The sequence below is a fragment of the Dermochelys coriacea genome, chromosome 7 (genome assembly GCF_009764565.3).
Source record: "Dermochelys coriacea isolate rDerCor1 chromosome 7, rDerCor1.pri.v4, whole genome shotgun sequence".
NCBI lineage: Eukaryota > Metazoa > Chordata > Testudines > Dermochelyidae > Dermochelys > Dermochelys coriacea.
In genome coordinates, this window is record NC_050074.1 from 104,575,113 (window position 1) to 104,596,475 (window position 21,363).

At 39.5% G+C, this 21,363-nt stretch overlaps 1 protein-coding gene across 1 annotated transcript in view; it reads left to right on the plus strand.

The window, feature by feature from the left end:
- Positions 1–4,589: 4,589 nt before the first annotated feature.
- Positions 4,590–21,363, plus strand: part of DHX32 (DEAH-box helicase 32 (putative)) — a 54,724-nt gene continuing 37,950 nt past the window's right edge. The window contains 6 exon segments of the mRNA XM_043519371.1: positions 4,590–4,912; positions 6,407–6,552; positions 6,555–6,641; positions 13,867–13,914; positions 13,917–14,037; positions 16,171–16,544. Coding sequence (XP_043375306.1) covers positions 4,590–4,912; positions 6,407–6,552; positions 6,555–6,641; positions 13,867–13,914; positions 13,917–14,037; positions 16,171–16,544 — 1,099 coding nt within the window.

Genomic DNA, 21,363 nt, shown 5'->3' on the forward strand with positions numbered 1-21,363 from the left:
CACCGCCTTCCCTACCCGGCCCTCCATACAGTTTCACAACCCGACGTGACCCTCGGGCCAAAAAGTTTGCCCACCCCTGGTTTAGGGTGACCAGACAGCACGTGTGAAAAATTGGGACAGGTTCTGTGTGTTGGGGGCGGGGAAATAGGCACCTATATAAGACAAAGCCCCAAATATCAGGACTGTCTATATAAAATCGGGACATCTGGTCACCCTACCACTGTTATTCTATAGGTCCCTGTTTTTCCCATTGCTATGGCTTATGAAACTGTACCCTGGTTTCAGAGGACCTGCCAAAAGAAGGTTCAACTACACACTCAGTAGCTGTATGACAGTGGTAAAATGTGTATTTGATAGATTGAAATCCCATTGGCACTACTTTCAAAACTATTTGGATGCCAGTGTCATTAACACAGTCTACATTACTGTGGCTTGCTTTGCTCTGCACAATGCCTGCAAGGAGAAGGGGGAACCTTTTTACCAGGAGTGGACTCGGGACACTGCTAGATATCTGAACTGATACACAGAGCCAGACCACACACCTGTCCAGACTGGTGCTAGATCCAGACATGCAAATCAGGGATGCTTTGGGAGCCCACATAATGAATTTGCACAATCTCATGCATGAGTAGGAATGAAATTGCATACGAGGTTGTTCTGTGTCTGAGATTTTTGTAAATGTGTAGGTATTGTGCATCATGAAATCTGTAAACACTCTCATGAAATGTATGGGGATGTGTTATGTATTTTATCCATACTGGCAATGTACTGCCATTTACAGTTTCTGGAATAGTGTGATGACAGTTCGTAAATTTTTATTCTGTGAGGTTGACATTCGGCATGGGATGACCTTCATTAACGTTGGTGCCACTTTGATGATTACATATAATAAAATTTGTTATTGTACCCTGATGTGCAAATCCAACATTTTATTTTACAGAGGTAATTATATACTGTAATAACCAATAATGAAGACCAGCTGCCATCATGGTATGCAGTGCAATAATATAAACTAACTTGATCCAAAAAAAAAAATAGTCAAAGGTCCATATTGTCTTCAGCCTTGCTGGCCAGTTTTGCACATACAATCCATACTTGGACCCGAGTGAATTAACGCACAGGGTACATTTGACCAGTCCACATACTAGTGTTTGCCTGTGATATGCTCCAGCCACCCCCTGAGTTGTCCAAAGAATGGATGCTTGGCAGGACTTGATAGTGGTGAGGGGACTGAGGTCCTGGGTCAGAAGCAGGAGGCTTGCACTAGAGCCTGCAGTCTGGTAGCCATCAGCTCCAGAAATTGCTCAAACAGCTACTTCTGTTATGCTGTTTTCCTCCCTCAACCTGATGGTCATGCTTCATGAATCTGTCTGCCAGTTTCTCCTCACACTGTCCAGCCTGTCTTTTTTTCCCACCCAGTGTTCATCCTTATCCTTTTGGTAGCTGAGCTGGGCCTTCTGGAACTGGATCTGCCAATTTGTTTTATCAAATAGGTCTCCCTTCAGCTCATCTGAGACTCTCTTTTTTCTTCCTCTGCAGTAGGGTGGTCTGCACATCCAGGTTCCTAGTGCCGTTGCCCTGTGGAGATGAAAGGACCTCAAAAGGAGGGAGACAGAGAACATTATTGTCTGAGCATGGTATAAAATACATTTTACAGTTTATGAAAGGGTTGCCATTAATACAAGGTCCAAAGATTATACTTATCAGTGGCTGTATTCTATTCTATTCACACAAAAACCACCATCCACTTCAGACGTCTTTGGAGCAACATTGAAAACCAGACATCATGGTAAGACACACATAGAAAATTAAATTAAAATTATTTCTATACCCTCTTTTTGGGGGGAAGGAAGTTTATTGGAGGTGTGGAACATATGAGTGGTCTAGTTACAAGCCATGACTGATGGTTCATGTCAAGCAGGCAAGCTCTGGAGAACATTGATATTCTGGAGGTCCCCAAGTGGAACCGTGAACTTCTGGTCCAGGCCAGCAGAGGACAGCCTCTGTGTATGCTAAGGAGCTATTTTGGCAACTGGAATGGATGGGGCTCATAAGCTAAAAAGGCAGCCCAAATAAGTATGCTCTGTCCTGGAACATAACAGACCGCCTGGAGTTCCTGCTCTGTGAGAAGTTTGCTTTCATCACCAGCCGGCAGTGGGTAAAAATTCATGGTGAAACCCCAAAAGGTTCCCAATGGTGCTGTTAGCTGATACTTTTCTACAATAAGGTTTTCTGAATGAACCTTTTCAGATTATATTTATTAATAGTTCAAGCCAGTAGCAAAACTTGCATTGACATCAATGGGAACAGGAGCAGGCTCTAATTTGTCACTCATCTGCAATGGGTCTTCATTTATTTAAACTAGTGAGGTTCTGTTCTATACTAATTTTAAAGGATACCCAGTCAATATTTCTGATCCTAGTATAAAGATGGCCATCTTGCTAAAAAATTTAATGACTTGTGGAATTAGTAAAGAAAGAGAATGTAAACTGATTGTCACCTTGTTTTATTAAAGGCTTAACAGTCATAACAATTATTATTTAATTAATATTTAATTTTCAAATATTTTTCTGGCTTTTTAAACCATTATTCAAGAGATCTGGAAACTTGTTTAAACTTACTGTCGCCTATTAATGATAGGATTTTTTTTTAATTTACTTGCCAAGGCACAACCTGACTTTCAAATTTGAATGAGCAACAAGAAAATATGGTAGTCTCAAAACTTATATTGTAGCCAGGGTCTATGCTGAGCTTGAGGAGAGGGAGTGGTGGCTGCTGCAACTAAACATTTGAAAAGCCAATCTGATGCCGGGGTATTTGTTTTCCTCTCAAGGACAAGCTACTGATCTCTAGTGCATGACTGTTGGGCACATCCAACCTTACGCTGAAAATGAAAACTGGGTTCTAGCAGTCCTTGTAAATGTCACAGATACATCCCATACCACATTTCAGGGAGTGCACAACATACAGAATTAGCCCTGTCTCTTTGATGTTCAGTTTGCGGCACAGCTGGCTGAGATGTGGCTGTGGAAAGTATTTAGCAAAGTTGAAGTGTGGGCAGACAAATCATCTGTTCCTTCTGTCATTCAAAGATGCTTCCCAGAGGGAGATCAGTATTTGTCTTCACTCTGAGACTGGATGACTTGGTCGGTCATTGCATCCAAGAGTTTTAAATAGCAGTCAGCCAGTGCTTAATTTGTAATGAAAGAGGTGCTGGGCCTCAAGCAATGATTTACTTTCATAACTGATGCAGCAAGTCCAGAGGTGTTGGGGCTCAGCCTTTGCAAGTCCTGGCACAAATTAGGCACTGCAGTCAGCAGTCTGTTTGGGGAGGCAGCATGCAACTAAACTTGTCTGGACTGGGCTTTGGATGTTTAAGGCTGCTAGATAATATGATATTTTCTAGCCTGCTTCAAATGGATTTCCACACTGCCATTGTCACATAGTTCATGACTTTTCAACAAGAAGGTCACTTCCAGAATTAGAATTTTATAAATATTATTATTTACTGTTTGTTCGACAATAGTGCTTAGAGGATCCAGTCAAGATCAGGACCTCTATTGTGCTATTATAAGTTTATTCAAATGACAAATATTTTATACCTTGTGCACTGTTAGGTTGTTGAACTGAGTAAAATGAGTGCTAGTACCTGGAGTTATTTACATTTCTTATTTTGGCTTTCTGTTGCATTTCTGGTTGTCTTGAAATACTACAATTGACATATCTGTGCCCCTTCTTTGACATATCTGACATATCACATATTTGACATATCTGTGTTCCTTCTTTGACATATCTATGCTTCCCTCCCCACAAGATTTAGTCAGCGGTATATAGTAGAAGTCATGGTCAGGTCACAGGCCATGAATGTTTGTTTACTGCCCGTGATCTGTCCATGACTTTTACTAAAAATACCCGTGACTAAAATGTAGCCTTAATTATAATGGGATAACCACATGACCATCTTCACAGTCATGTAAGCAAAGATTGAATGAGCGCTTCCCTGACATCTACTGGTGAGCTGTGGAAGAGGATTTCAGGAACTGATCTCATTTGCATGGGCACACCCACCCTCTCTAGGTGCTCAGCATGATGAGATTGTTTGCCCAAATGATCACTTTTGGCTGGTGTTGGATCCCCAGTCTCCTTGTTATTGGGGCAGGAGTAATAAAGTGTTGTTATCCTTGTTGTGTGAATCAAGGGCAGCAGAACTGTACTTGGCATACCCCGATTGAGGGATTCTCCCTCAACTAAATGGCACTCACTAGGCTGGGGACATGGGTTCCAAAGCCCACTGAGTGGAGAGGGAAGGTGAGTTCTGCTTAAGAGTCTTAGATATTATTTGACCCTTCCTCTTTCCATTGTGTAATAAAAGAGCTAATTTAGATTCAATTGAGAGTCTTGTTACACACTGCAGAACTGAAATCACTGATACCTTGGTCTAAGCATTAGACTTCCCTTGGGACAGTGTCTCTTATGCAAAGAGACTGCCCCACTAACAGCTGTGATCACTGAGAGCTGTATTGAGCGGTGGGACCTGAAGACATCCTGATGGATTGGTGATCAGCTGGAAGGGAAGCCAGTGGAGAGGCATGGAAATTGACCAGCAAGGCGACCGGTGGAGAGGACCGGAACAAAACCCTGCAGAGAGGCGTGGCAATCAGCCAGCAGGGTGGCTGGCAGAGAGGAGCAGAGCAGAGCCCAGCAAAGAGGTGCGGCAATCGGCCAGCAGGGCGGCTGGCAGAGACGTGAGGGGATCGGCCAGCAGGGTGGCTGAAGAAGAGGATTGGAGTGGAGCCCGGCGGAGAGGCATGGTGATCGGCCAGGCAGGGCAGCCAGTGAAGCAGAGCAGTGAGCGAGTGTCCGGGCAGCAGAGTGAGTTAGATGCCTTCTTATCCCGCCCCTCCCCCAAAAGGTGGGAATTAAGTTCTGCAGATGCGCTTCTGAACTCTGCGTCTGCGCTGACAAACAACAACTGTGAGTGGGGTGCAGAGAAAGGATGGGTACGTTAAAGGGACTTTTGGTTGCTGGACTTAAGAACTTGAGGGAAAACTTACTTGAGCGGGGTCTTTTGCTCATCGTTTATGATTATGATTAAGGCTAAATTTTTGTCACAGATATTTTTGTCACGGGCAATAAACAAAAATTCACGGAAGCCCCTGACCTGTCCCTGACTTTCACTAAAAATATCCCCGACAAAAGGGGTAGACGGGTTCAGCACCCACTGCTGCTGGGACTCCAGGGTCCCTCGCCACTGTGGTATGTGGGAGCTCTGGGGCCCCCTGCCCACGGGGCTGGGCTGCTGTGGGATCCCCTTGCCACCAGGGCAGGTGAGAGCTGCAGGGTCCCTCAGCTACTGGCCACAGCTGAGCAGCTGCATGGTCTCACCGTAGCTGGGCAGCTGTGGGGAATCCCTGGCTGCCCACTGTGGCTGGACAGCTGCAGGGTCCAACAGCCCCCTGCCACTTGTCGTGGCTGGGCAGCTGTAGGGTCCCTCCACCAGCGTGGGGGCTGGGAACTGCAGGGGCAGGGCTGGCTGGGAGCTCCAGCCCCAGGGCAGAAAATGTCACTGAGGTCAATGGAAGTCACGGATTCCGTGACCTCCGTGACATAATCATAGCCTTAATTATGACCCCTGTTTGCGGTGTTTTCCAAAATTAATGCTGAGTTACTTCCCTCCCTAAAAGTTTCTTTGCTATACTCAGATTCAGTGCTTTCAAGAGGGAAAGCATTGCCTCTTAGAGGCACCCGGGGGGGGGGTATGTAATTGTCCCAGGTCATTGGGTGGGGACTCGAGCTGGGTTTGTGTTGTACTGTTGAAAAGGAACCTCTAGATACTGACCCCAGCCCTTGTTGCTGCCGACTCTGACTTGCAGAAGGGTTACAGTCTCAATAATCACACCTGTAATTTTCTATTCACAATCGGTCAGGATGCAGCCATGTGTGATAAAGGTCAGGCTCAGCACACTCTCTGCCTAATTACTGGTCTTGGAGCCATAGACAACAGTGCAAGGAAACAAACCAACTATTATTAATTATCTGACTTCAGTAAACAGGCTGTTAAAATGCAGAAAGTAATTGGCTTGTGTTAAAATACCTTTCAACAGAACCATCTTAACTGTGTGTTTTGGTTTTTAGCACTTTTAAAATATGTATTACTACACAATTTCAGAGGTAGCAAAAAGACAAAGACATCAAATAGAACAGCCCAGGACAAAAAGTTTTCTGACCTTTTGAACTGAAGACTCAAGGAATATTTATTCTGAACTGAGTAGCAATGGATTTCTTCAACTTTGTAGGGTATGAATGATTTATTAATACAAAGGTCTCCATTAGGGTTCCAGCACCAGTGCTTCATTGCTGGGAATAATACATGAGGGAGAAATGAAGTTTTTAACCTTTTCTTCAGAGAAACACTACTTCTCAGAATTAGCAATGGTGACGAAGAAGAGATGTTAGTATGTGAAGGAGATTTAGAGCATAAACCTTTTGATGGATTACCATACTCATCTCATTATAAACTTTTGAAAGAAAGAGAGGAACTTCCATTTTGGAAAGTGATTATGCTTCCATGGAGAGTCTTCTTCGTAATCAAATTGTGATTGTTTCAGGAGATGCTAAGAGTGGCAAAAGTTCCCAAGGGGGTACTACAGAATACTTACTATGTGCTATTTACTTAATATTTAATATCGAGTTCATATATTTTTAAATAGCAGATTTCCTTAACTGTTTTCCTAATAACATTGTTAATTATTAAAACAAATAATTTTTAAAATTTAATTTATGGTTCACTATTTTTGCTGCTCTGCTTATTTATTACTAAATTTATATTATACTGTTGTCTAGAGGCCTCAGTCAATATCAAGGCCCCATTGTGCTTTTTACTGTAGTGTATTGTAATAAACAAACTAGGAAAATACAGCCTAGATGGAGCTATTATAAGTTGGGTGCATAACTGGTTGGAAAATCATTCCCAGAGAGTAGTTATCAGTGGTTCACAGTCATGCTGGAAGGGCATAACGAGTGGTGTCCCTCAGGGATCGGTTCTGGGTCTGGTTCTGTTCAATATCTTCAGCAATGATTTAGATAATGGCACAGAAAGTACACTTATAAAGTCTGTGGTTGATACCAAGCTGGGAGGGGTTGCAAGTGCTTTGGAGGATAAGATTAAAATTCAGAATGATCTGGACAAACTGGAGAAATGGTCTGAAGTAAATAGGATGAAATTCAATAAGGACAAATGCAAAGTACTCCACTTAGGAAGGAACAATCAGTTGCACACATACAAAATGGGAAATGACTGCCTAGGAAGGGATCTGGGGATCATAGTGGAACACAAGCTAAATATGAGTCCACAGTGTAATGCTCTTGCAAAAAAACCAAACATCATTCTGGGATGTATTAGCAGGAGTATTGTAAGCAAGACAAGAGAAGTAATTCTTCCGCTCTACTCCATGCTGCTTAGGCCTGAACTGGGAGTATTGTGTCCAGTTCTGGGCGCTACAGTTCAGGAAAGTTGTGGACAAATTGGAGAAAATCCAGAGAAGAGCAACAAAAATGATTAAAGATCTAAAAACCATGACTTATAAGGGAAGATTGAAAAAATTAGGTTTGTTTAGTCTGGAGAAGAGAAGACTGAGAGGGGACACGATAACAGTTTTCAAATACATAAAAGGTTGTTACAAGGAGGAGGGAGAAAAATTGTTGTTCCTAACCCCTGAGAATAGGACAAGAAGCAATGGGCTTAAATTGCAGCAAGTGTGGTTTAGGTTGGACGTTAGGAAAAACATCCTAACTGTCACAATGATTAAGTACTGGAATAAATTGCCTAAGGAGGTGGTTGAATCTCCATCATTTTTAAGATTTTAAGGGATTTTTAAGAGCAGGTTGGACAAACATCTGTCAGGGATGGTCTAAATAATATTTAGTCCTGTCTTGAGTGCAGGAGACTGGCCGAGATGACTTCTCGAGGTCCCTTCCAGTTCTATGATTAAGACACTGTCCTTGTCCTAAAGAGTTTACTTACAACGCAAGGGTAGACCCTGTGCCCACAAAGTCCTATTGACTTCAGTGGGGCTTTGTGTGGGCACAGGGATCTGCCCACACATTGTAACTTGAAGGATTGGAGCCTAAGACGACAAGTGAAATATAAAAGATGGAGGGAGAGCAATATCAAATATATACAATATTTATATACAAATGTACAATTCCACTATTTTCCTGATAATTATAAATAGGTAAAGTAAGTGGCATCTATTTCCAGCTGCCTGCCAAGATACTATTAATTGGCTGAGTTCTTGTAGGTTTTGGGGAAAGGTAAGTATTGGGTTTTAACCACTGAATTTCTTGCAATATGCAAGAAATAGTTAATAAAGGCCTCAAGCTAAAATTTAAAAAGTACTGTTTAGAAATATCAGACTCTTATTTATATTCTGAATAAACACCACTTGCACACTTATCAGATCCTAATAATTCTGCACCAAATAGTCACATATGTATATGTAGAAAAACTCTGTACCAACTACACTTGGACCTATCAGTATATAATAACATTGCACCATATATTTTTGTTTTACCTATATATAATAATATCACATGTAAAATCTGAATACCTTTTTCTTTTACCTGTACATTTTCAGGTTTATTTAAAAACACAAAGGTGAAATCCTGGACCTATTGAAGTCACAGAGAGCTTTTCCATTGATTTCAAAGGGATCAGGATTTAATCCAAACATTTTAGAAGACAGAATGAATTCAGAAAGCTTTAGTGTAACATGGAGTAGGTTAAATTGTTATTAGTCAAATGTTATTATCTTGCATTTGTCTACATTAATTTAATCTCCCATTTTTTGCTCAATTGCTTAATTTTGTCGATGCCTCCCTAGATACTACTAAAACTACACGTTTTCCTTTTGTCAGAAAATGTTGCCATCATACAGTTCACCCTTATTTCAGATTGTTAAAAAATATTTTGAATAATAGTCTTGTCTATACTATTCCATGGGGCATCTGACTATTAACTTCTTTCCACGTCCAGGGCCTGCACATTTATCTCTGCAGTTTACTGTATCTCAACCAGATTTTAATCCATGACAGAATTTGTGAAAGTTTATGTAAATTACACCACTAATTTTGCTTTATCTATTATTTTATCTTTCAAAGTAAAATTAAAAGGTAGATTTAACTCTTATTAAACCTTAAATGGATTCCAAATGGTCAACAAAGGGGATGTTGGGATGGGTTAATTCCTTGTTGGGAGAGAAATGAGTGACTTGGACACAGGATACTGTATTCCTGTTTTAGTTTATTTTTATTTATTGTTAAACTAAACTAGGTTAGTTTTAGTTTATTGACAACCATATACCATCTTGGGGCATGTCTACATGAAAACTTACAATGCACACTAGGGAACTTTTAGTGCACATCAGCAGGGTCCACACAGACAGTTAGCAGGAGGCATGCTGCAATGCTGTAGATTTAGACCCCATCTTGCCGCATAGTAAATGTTCATGTAGCCACGCCTTTGGATAGGAAAATTAAGCCGTTCTACACAAGAAAATTATACTGATACAACTGAACCCATTTAGAAATTGATTTTGTTAAATCGGTACAGCACCCTTATGGACAATCTCCTTTTGGTTTATGAGTGTCTTGTATGCATATTACATTTTAAAATGTTAAAAGAACATTAAGATTGCAAAATCAAGTACTCAAAAGTTAGGAAATCAGGAATTAAGATTACTTTAATTCAGCCCACTTGTGCATATTCATTATGATGCAGTCTTGAATGATGTGATCACATTTTATTTTTTTTCCACAAGACCCTGCCTCTTTCAAAACACAGGATGGATGTTGTTCTCTAATTAGCAACTATTTAATATTTTGTTTTATCCTAATTGTTCAGTGAGTCCAATTTACTGCACAAATTCAGACCTGCTTTGTAGACAGAATCAAATAATTTCCTCTGTGACAGGAGTTCTCAGTCTTTTTCTTTCTGAGCCCCTTCCCCTCAAAATACTATAAAAGCTCCATGGCCCAGGTATGCCAAAACAGTTGTATATAAAAGCCAGGGCCAGCGTTATGGAGTGGCAAGTAGGGCAACTGCCTGGGGCACCATGCCACAGGGGGCACAATGAAGCTAAATTGCTCAGGCTTCAGCTTCAGCCCTGGGTGGTGGAGCTCGGGGCCCCTTGTTGAAGTCCCGCGTGGCAGGGCATTGGCTTTCTGCGCTGGGCCCTACCAAGTCTAATGTCAGCCATGCTTGGCAGCCCCAGACTCCTTGTTGAGAACTACAGCTCCATGACACTCATAGCTTTAGTATATGAGTGCTTCATAAACATTAAATAATTAATCTTCACGACAACCCTATGAGATAAGGGGGTAGTATAATACCCATTTTATGGAACTAAGGTCAAAAGTTTCCACTAATTTTGGATGCCCAATTTGAGACAACTAGGACCTGATTCTTCCAAGTACTTGGCTTTATAAAGCCCTTCATATGTTCAAAGCCCAGCTCCCATTGACTTCAGTTACAGCTGTAAGTGCTCAGCACTTCTGCAAATCAGACCACAGGACATCAAGTCAGGCAAACAGTGGGCTGTGATCCATTTGGTAGAAGTGGACTAGCATCCCATAGGAAGTTGCATGGTGGAGAAAGGGATAGAATCCAGTTCTCCAAGGCAGCATACAACTGCCTAACTGTGAAGCCATCCTTTTTCCTCCTGTGGTGCCCTACTTCATTCACTGCACACCTTCCAGTTTCTGCAACAAACAAAGCAGGAGTCCTGCACACACACAATGTCTTTCACATGCAACCCTTATTCATTCCCAGAGCAGGTCCTGTGTACTGAATGAGCCAGAGGCCCTGTGGAAAAAATAGCATGTGATCGTGAAATTAAAGAAAGAACAACGAGGAGTACTATATAGACTAACAAATTTATTTGGGCATAAGCTTTCATGGGCTAAAACCCACTTCATCAGATGCATGGAGTGGAAAATACACTAGGAAGATATATATAGCAGTACATGAAAAGATCGGAGTTGCCTTACCCAGTGGGGGATTGAGACAAATCAATCGAAGTGGGCTATTATCAAGAGGATGAAAAATCACTTTTTGGGGGCGGGGAGGTTTTAGCCCATGAAAGCTTATGCCCAAATAAATTTGTTAGTCTATAACAGAGATGGGCAAACTAGGGCCCCTGGGCCACCTCCGGCCCGCGGGACCATCCTACCCAGCCCCTGAGCTCCTGGCCGTGGAGACTAGTCCCCGACCCCTTCCCCGCTGTTCCTCCTCCCCCGCAGTCATGTTTTTTTTTTACCTTGCAAATATTTGTAATAAAAAATAAAGTGAGCACTGTACACTTTCTATTCCATGTTGTAATTAAAATCAATATTTGAAAATATAGAAAACATCCAAAAATATTTAAATAAATGGTATTCTGTTATTGTTTAACAGCACAATTAATCGCAATTAATTTTTTTAATCGTGCAACTAATCGCAATTAATTTTTTAATCGCTTGACAGCCCTAATATTTACCCTTTCACAATGCAAGAGCAAGGGAAGACTAGATTAAATGTAAAGTGGACAAACCCAAAACTGTTAAGAGCAAATACTTTTTCATCCAATAAAATTAGTCTGTGGTACTCATTGCCACAGGGTATCAGTGAAGGCCAACAGCTTATCAAGATTCAAAACAGGATTGGTTATTTATATGGCTAACTAGAATATCTGTCCTAATATTAAATATAATAGCCCAGTTTTGTTACAATACAAAAAAGTTTTAAACCAAGACATACACTCACATTTCAGCCTGTAACTATTGGGTTCTAGGAACCTATGGAAACTTTCCTTGGGGGCAGGTTATCCAAGAACTTCCTACTGCAGGGTCTCTTGCACCTTACTCTAAAGCATTTGATACTAGCCACCATCAGGGATCATATGGTAGACTAGTTGGATCAGTTTTGATCCAGCATGGTATCAAAATGGCAGGTAAAATTCAGTGTTGATAAGTGTAATTATACATATGCAATGATAGGTTCTAAATTAGCTGTTACCACCCAAGAAAGAGATCTTGGAGTCATTGTGGATAGTTCTCTGACGTCTGCTCAATGCCCAGTAGTAGTCAAAAAGGTTAACAAACAGTACGTTAGGAACGATTAGGAAAGGGATAGAAAATAAGACAGAAAGTATTGTAAATTGGCCCCAAGTATATATATTACTGGTCTGGACTTTATTTTGCTTGTACATTTCAAATGTGATCAAGTCATGTATCTCAGCTACCATTAATTTTCAGTTATGTGATTGAGTCCTCTTTTTCTGTTAGAACAAGATCTAATAAAGAATTCCCCCATATTGGCTGCAACACATTTTGAGTTAGGAAATTGTCATTTCTAATGTTTGGAAATTCCAAGGATGTTTTAGTACTGGCAGCATGAGCCCTCCAGCATCTGTCACTCCAATTTAAGTCCACCATGATCATGTAGCTGTTTTCCCTGCACATTATAGATAGGTGAATAAGAAGTGGTCAGCATGTTCTCTATATGATTTGGTAGGTTGTAGCAGACATGAGCGAACACCACTGCTTGTACTTTATCTGTTAGGACATGGATCCATAAGCATTCAAGATCTTTTTTTTTCTTCCAATTTATCAGTGACTTGGGAACAGGTAATGTCAACTTTGACAGAGTGCCACTTCCCCTCCCCTTTTGCACACTCAATCCTTCCTAAACAGGTTATTATAAACATTGATTTTAACAATCCAATTGTGCGAGTCAACCCAGCAGGTTTCAGTAATACCAATTGGTGACTTATAACTCTTCAGTTTATCAGTTTGTTATAAAAGCTCTTCTACTGACACATCCATTTGGGACAGTATGTCAGATTTGTTGCCCAAAAAGAATAGGGCTGATTTTGCCCCCATGTCCTTGGCTATGAAGACCAATCCAAATAATTCATTTAGCGTCTCTGTAAGGGCCTTGTCTTCCTTGGGCTTTGTGTAATTTCCATAGTTTAAATTTACAGTAACATTACTTTATTTGCTAACAGGATGTCAATACAATTAACACTATTCATTGTAAAATGTTTATCAATTTTTATAAAGGTGTTAAATATAAGTAACCATTTACACAGAAAGAAGTGGCATCTACCTGATGCTGCCAAATCTCGCAAGAAGTTGTATGTTCCAGAGTTAAATTAAGTAGGTTGAGTTAGAAATTGATTAATACTTTTACTAAAATGATTTTCTCAAAATGCTTTTAGATTCTGAAGATAATGGAACACTGCTTTACAATTTTGTTGTACTTATTTTCCATTGTAAGTGTGATAATATATTTCAATATTTATTAGAATTTTTTCTTTTATCAGTTAAAAAGATTAAGTACCTTTCTGGGACAATTCATATACAACTAGGTTTATTTTCAGAACTTAATTTGAAATTAAGTAATTATCACTTTTTATTTATAATTTTGAGGTCTTCTTCCTGGAATGGATTATTTACTGCAATTATCTAAAGCCAAATGGAAAGCCCTCAACAGGAACAGCTTTAATATTGATGGATCAAGAATAGAGGGGTCACTCTTCCCTCCTCTCTAGAAACCAGTTCTGTCACTTCTGTAATATACTAATCTGTTTTAAGACAAGAAATTCCCAAACCTGCCTTTCAGCTCATGTGACTACAACTCTTGACCATTTAACAGATTCAGTGTCTTAACATTTATTCAGGCAGATAATTTCTATTTAGTATGCAGTTCAGTTACCAGTAATCAGACAGCTAGTAAGCAAGAGATGTTTTGCTGGTATAACTTTTACAGTATAAATACTAGATTGTATGCTCATTTTATATTATGTACTATACATGTTAAATACAGAGTGTATTCTTCTCTTCCCCAATGGTGTGCTAAGTACTGTCTTTCTTCCCATACAAGCAGACAGCAATGCGGCTGGCACTACATGTAGTTGATGAGATGAATGTCAATACTTGCCATGAAGTGGGTTATGTTGTCCCATTTGAGAGCTGCTGTACCACTGAAACAGTTCAGAGGTCTAAGGATTTGTTTTTAAACCCTCTAACATTGTATGAAGAGGGTTGTAACATTGTATGAATGTCATTCCTTGAAATGAAGCACTAGACGTAGGTAAATGGCAGTTCTGGAATCCTTTGCCAATCACTGAACTGTAGCACAACTGACCAAAAACAACAACAACAAAAAAAACCAAAAAACCCCCCACACAATCCAAACACCCCCCCTCCCAACAACTAGGGATGAAATTGACAATTGGTGTGTGGAAAAAATTGTATTTTGAAATATTTTTACTGTATCCATGAAAGTTAATAAGAATATGTATCCCACTATCATGGTTTTAGCAAGTAAAATATTCCCAATATTTCAAATTAGTTGAGATTTCATGATTAATTAGTAACCTATGAAAGACAGAGGGCCATAGTCTGAGTCTGTGCTGAATTATAGTACATTCCATGCAAACTCATTGATTTAAGTAGGGTTATTTTAGGTGTCAGTTCAAAATTGTGTCTGAAATCTCAATATCTGTATACTAAACGGTTGTTGGTTGTGGGGGGAGGGCATTTTTTAAATTTCCTTTCTTTTTCTCCTTGTTCTCCAACCTGAGATTCTGCTTTTTGTGGTGGAGACCCAGACTTTGGAAATGGACATAAAACAGAACACATTTTATTCCACAAAGCAATATTTGTACAAATGTACCACATCATGCTTGGCAGAGAGATATGGTCAATTAAAGTGAATCATTTATGGATCTAGTTTCAGCAATGCTTGTTGCTGAAGAGGCAGGAAAACGAAAAATTCTGTACAAAGATGGAGTAGAGCAAAGGAAATAAAGTAGAAAATTAAAAAGCAGTGAAGATTGCATTCTAGTCAAAATGAGAAAAAAAAACAAAGGGTAACAAGGGAGGCAGTCAGTAATGCAGTCAGAAGGGAGAAACCAGAGCTGGATTTAGAGTTAATTTTAAGATTGAGAAAACAAGAAAATATTAAGTGTAGACAGGCCTCAGCAATAAAATTTAGATTCAGATTTTGAACAAAACCACCTTAAATTTCAGATCTTGGTTCAGATTTTCAATCACCACAGCTCCCATTGACTTCAGTTGGAGTTGGGGTGCTCAGCACTTCTAAAAATCAGTCCCAGTAGGACTAGTACTTGCCTCTTAATTTGGAGGCCCCTTTCCCGGATATGTAATTGTGCAATATTCCCTCCGTTTTATTGCACACCTTTCTGTGGCTTGGTAGGCAGGATGCTCAGTGCCTCTCCCTGGAGAGGATATGACAGAGTTGGCTCCTAGTCCTGAAGCTCAAGCACAAAACATTTGTAAAAATCTGGTCCAGGAAAAGAGAGAGCGAGAGAGAGTGTCTACTGAACTGTGGCATACATTAAAAATAATATTTTATTGAAAAAAAGAGTTTGTTGAGTAATAGAAAAAAATAACTGAATACAATGACAAGCTACAAGCCCTAACTGGCTGTGTGGACTCTGCTACCACACACTAACAGCTCCTTAATGTGCTTTGACGTATTAGTGCATGGTTGCAGGGTCCACACAGCCAGTTAGCGTGTGGCATTCTAATAGACTGTAGTTCACATCCTGGGTTGCTGTGCAGTAACTAGAGGAGTAGACAAGCCCCAAAGTGTGATAAAATCTGAGTAATACACTGGGAATAAGTTGTGCTCTAAGCTGGGCTCTGAGATGGACTCAGTCTCAATGTCCTCATCTAAAATGTGGATAGTATCTTACCTGCCTCACAAAGATATTGTGAGAATTACTGTAATGTATATTAAAAAATTTGAAATTGAAAAGCAATAAGTATTCTGATCTTATATTACACAAAGTATTTCTATTTTTGTCCACATCTCTTTTCAGAGAAGTTTTAGCCATATATTACAGTTTAGTTTAAGTGACTTCCAAGATTTATCCTTTTTTTAATTAGATTTGGAAACATGTTCTATGTTACAGCCTCAAAGGGACTATAATTACCAAATAAATGTGTTACATTAAGTTTCTTCTTTACCAATTTTTTTCTTGTCAGCATGTAAGGATTCTGCTGTCACCAGGACCATGAAATAATTTCTTATAGATAGTGAAGTCTATATATTCACCAAAGATAAATTTGGTATAGCGAGTTTTCTGTGTTTGTGTGTTACAGATATTGTACACATGATATACTACAGAGAGAAATGATGTCCACTATTCTTCTGAGCTGCTATGGACTCATCTTAGATGAAGTGCATGAAAGAACAGTTGCAACTGATATATTACTTGGAGTTCTTAAAGATGTTTTCATATCAATATCAGCGCTGAAGCTGGTAATAGTTATATCTCTTCACATATCCAGCAAATGTCAGACTTATTATGGTAGCATCCCCCTCATAAGAGTGGAAAACAAACACTGTGCAGAAGTTGTGTACGCCTGCAGCATTCAAAAAGACCATTTCCTGTTTGCTTTAAAATTGCTCTTTGAGATACATCATACAAAAAAGAGAGATGATATTGTGATCTCTCCAGCATGTGAACAAGTAAGTGATTGATGTGAACAGAGAAGCAATCAGAGATGGTTATTTCAATCTATAATCCATTTTTCTAGGCCTTTACATGAATTATAAGCATACTGTTACCATGATTTAGCTGAGGCATTGAACATTCCCACAGTGCATTTACCATTACAGCTCCCCTCCTCCCCCATATCATGTTCCTAGAGATAAACTTGGCTGCACCTGCTGCTGTACTCTATATGCAACATAGACAAGCACAACCAAGTATCATTCGTTGTGATTGGCCATACATGCCCCTCTGCTATGTTGCATGGAGGGTAGCAAAAAGTGGCACACTAGGGCCCAAGACCACAGCTGCATAGGAGTGGATACTGCAGAGGCCTTACTGTTGGCCCTCCATAGAACATCAGCTTTGTAGCAGGGATGGTTGGCGTTGGAGGTAGGAAATAACTGCTTTCTATGGCATGTTTCCTGACCTACATTGATTTCTAGCTGAAGTCTTCCTGGAAGTTATTTCTGGTTGCACTTCCTTTTATAGCTGAAAACTCTCCAAGTCTGGTCAGTGAACCCACCGACACAAACCATATGGCATGATAGATGAGGTCACCTTGGCCATCTGCATGAATATACCTGTTCTCTGAGTGACTGACATCTGTGCAGCTATCATGACATCTATGAATTTGGCCTAAAAGTTCTTGCTAGTTAAGGTGCAGAAAATCTGAACATCCAAACAGAATGATTTGGAAGAAATGGCATGAATGGAAACTTGCTGAGTTACCTGCCACTCACTCAGACTTTTCCCACAAAAGGGAAGTATATTGCCCTTGAAGAGGAACAATTTTGAAGTTTTAAAGGGACTGAATATCTTCTTGGACTCATTCTTGCCTTCAGAGAAGATCTGTCCAGCTGGTAATAAAAAGGATCCTATTTCAGTCTTAAATATAGAATCCGTTTTTGAATCCCCGAAAATGTGTTTCTTAAAACAATACTTACTTTTGCTTTGAAGTGGCTGCTGATGAATAGAAAGCTGCTTTAATTTAAACTGAAAGCATAATAGAAAGTCCTATTGACTGAGTGATCTACCTCCAGTAACGTTTTAGAATCTCTTCGTATTATTAGATTTTGTTCACTTCCCCAAAGCAACTTACAGAACAGAGAGTCAAAATGGCACAAAAGGGATATGTATCCTTTACCAAATTCATTGTATAGATTATAAACTAATGATTAGTGTCCAAAGATGTGCTTGGTGCTTCACAACAGTTTGTATTAAATTCATTTAAAAAAAAACACTCAGGAACTTTTTTGAATAGTTGCATTTGACTTCGTCCTGCTATTTATAAATATAGGGATTGGATATAGAATAACACTTTTTTCACATTAAAAAGCCTGAACTATTTCTGAACAGGGGTTAAGTTATCAGTCTGTTTGGCAATTCCCTTTAGCACATACTCATGTTTTTGTTCATCTAATTTCCTTTTATCTCCGCTAATACCCACAGCAAAACTCTAGAATCCATGTCAGGATGTCACGCCTCTGCCAGGAATGTCTAACAGTGCCCAGTTGTTGTAGCCACGTCGGTCCCAGGATATAAGAGAGACAAGGTGGGTGAGGTGATATCTTTTATTGGACCAACTTCCATTGGTGAGAGAGACAAGCTTTTGAGCTACATCAGTACCTGGTTTCAAGTTAAACCAGACAATCACTATGTTCTCAAATGAACTCGCTCAGGAAAATAATAAAAGATAAAAACCACCCTGTCACCTGTAAGCGAACACTTCACAAACCAATCGCTCTATATCTAATGAGTGAGTCCTCATGATCAAAGGAAACCTGCACAACACTTTCGAAAGATTAGTCTGGGAGCTTAAATACATAACTTTGCTAGACACTAAAATGCATGGCCTTATTAAAGACAATGGATTTAGGGCTTATTACAACAATATATAAACATTTTGTCCCTTAGAATATGTGCTAACTACTTATGCTAAACTATCTGTTCAGTCTTGTATTTAGCTGCAGCACTCTTAGTATATTTCCCAGACCTGAAAAAGAGCTTTGTGTAAGTCAAAAGCTTGTCCTTCACACCAACAGAAGTTGTTCCGGTTACCCCACACACCTTGTCTCTCTAATTGTGCCCAGTATATCCAGCAGACCTCTCAATGAAAGCTGCATATTAGACAAACCCAACTGGATGTCTGTTTCCAAGGAACCAGTATTTCAGGATGATTATTTTAAAAGAAATAAAGTAAATAAAAATAAACTATTTTTCCTGCTGATCAGTACCATCCTCCTACTATGCATCACTAATTCTGCTTATAGGAGTTGATTTCTGTGATAGCTGCATCAAAGGGAACTTAATTCATCATTGCATTCAATATATTGTCTTCGCGTAGAAGATAAATTTATATAAGCCACCCTACTAGTATTATTTTTAGGGTTGTCAATTAATTGCAGTTAACTCACGCGATTAACTAAAAAAAATTAATCGCAATTAATCACAGTTTTAATCGCACTGTTAAACAATAGAATACCAATTGAAATTTATTAAATATTTTGGATGTTTCTCTACATTTTCATATATATTGTATTCTGTGTTGTAATTGAAATCAGTGTATATTTTTGATTATAAATATTTGCACTGTAAAAATTATAAACAAAAGAAATAGTATTTTTCCGTTCACCTCATACAAGTACTGTAGTGCAATCTCTTTGTCGTGAAAGTGCAACTTACAAATGTAGAATGTTTTTTTGTTACATTACTGCACTCAAAAACAAAACAATGTAAAACTTCAGAGCCTACAAGTCCACTCAGTCCTACTTCTTGTTCAGCCAATCCGCTAAGACAAACAACTTTGTTTACATTTACAGGAGACAATGCTGCCCTCTTCTTATTTACAATGTCACCAGAAAGTGAGAACAGGTACCAATATGAGATTTCTAAAGATGGGTCAAGTACTGTAGCTAAGGTTTAAGAATCTGCAGTGCCTTCCAAAATCTGAGAGTCATAAGGTGTGGAGCATGCTCTCAGAAGTCTTAAAAGAGCAACACTCTGATGCAGAAACTACAGAACCCAAACCACCAAAAAAGAAGGCTGCTTTGGATTGTTAATTAGCAGAACCCATCATCAGCATGTCCCTTGGAATGGTGGTTGAAGAATGAAAGGACATATGAATCTTTAGTGCATCTGGCATGTAAATATCTTGCTACACTGGTGTGACACGCTGTTCCTTGGGGTTACATCCTGCATCCCCATGTTCATGATTATACTATGATTGTGTAGTATCCAATGCAAAGTTTGTCATGTTGGGTGTCTTCGGAAGGCTCATGATGCACTGGGCATTGTTGTTATAGTCATGTTATAGGTTTAATTTCATGCATACAGTTATGAGGCTCAAAATGTGTCCTCATAGGTTAAAAATAAGCCCAGGCAAAACTCTCCAGGAGCAGAGGGGCAGTTCACACCTCATCAGGGCATATATGGGACAAACCCAGCCCAGCCTCATAGCAACAAAGGATCTGTTGGACTCTCGAGTGAGTCACCCCCCTTCCCTTTGTCAGTCTGGGACTATGATGAGGTAATGCTCACCTGACTCCGAAGTGGGGGGCAAAGCCAAGAGGGAAGAAAGAACATGATAAAAGGGAGACGCGCTTGCCATGCTCTCTCTCTTCCACCTCCATCTACAGACACCACCACGAAGCGACTGAAGCGCTGATCAAAGGGGAGAACCTGGCTGATGGGCAACCAGCCAGCCTGTGGTGAAAAGCATCTAAGTTTGTAAGGGCACTGAAAGTGTTAAGATCAGTTTAGAATGAGTTTTGCTTTTATTTCATTTGACCAAATCTAACTTGTTGTGCTTTGACTTATCACTTAAAATCTATCTTTTGTAGTTAATAAATTTGTTTCTTTATTCTACTTGAAGCAGTGCATTTGGTTTGAAGCATGTCAGAGACTCCCATTGGGATAAGCCTGGTACATATCAATTTCTTTGTTAAATTGATGAACTCATACAAGCTTGTAGCATCCAGTGGGCGTAACTGGACACTGCAAGATGGAGGTTCCTAGGGTTGTGTCTGAAACCGGAGATATTGGCTAGTATCATTCGATTGCACAATCCAAGCAGTGGCTGGTCAAGAGTTCTCACTCATGTAGCTGGGAGCAGCTTATGTGCTAGAGGCTGTGTGTGAACAGCCCGGGATTGGGGGTTCTCACAGCAGAGCAGGGTAAGGCTAGCTCCCAGAGTCAAGGATTGGTGCAACCTAGCAGATCACCAGTCCAGATAACACCAGGGGAACGTCACAATCAGCTACAAGAGTGCCATGAGAACGCCTGTTCTCACTTTCAGGTGACACTGTAAACAAGAAGTGGGCAGCATTATCTCCTACAAATGTAAACAAACTTGTTTGTCTGAGCGATTGGCTGAACAAGAAGTAGGACTGAATGAACTTCAAGGCTCTAAAGTTTTACATTTTTTTATTTTTGAATACAGTTTTTTTTGTACATAATTCTACATTTGTAAGTTCAACTTTCATGATAAAGAGATTGTGCTATAGTACTTGTATTAGGTGACTTGAAAAATACTATTTCTTTTGTTTTTTACCGTGCAAATATTTGTAATAAAAAATAAATATAAAGTGAGCACTTTACACTTTGTATTCTGTGTTGTAATTGAAATCAATATTTTTGAAAATGTTAGAAAACATCCAAAAATATTTAAATAAATGGTATTCCATTATTGTTTAACAGTGCGATTAATTGTGATTAATTTTTTTAATCACTTGACAGCCCTAATTATTTTTCAGGCTATATACAGAAAAAGATGGCTATGTAATTTTATTAATAATGATGA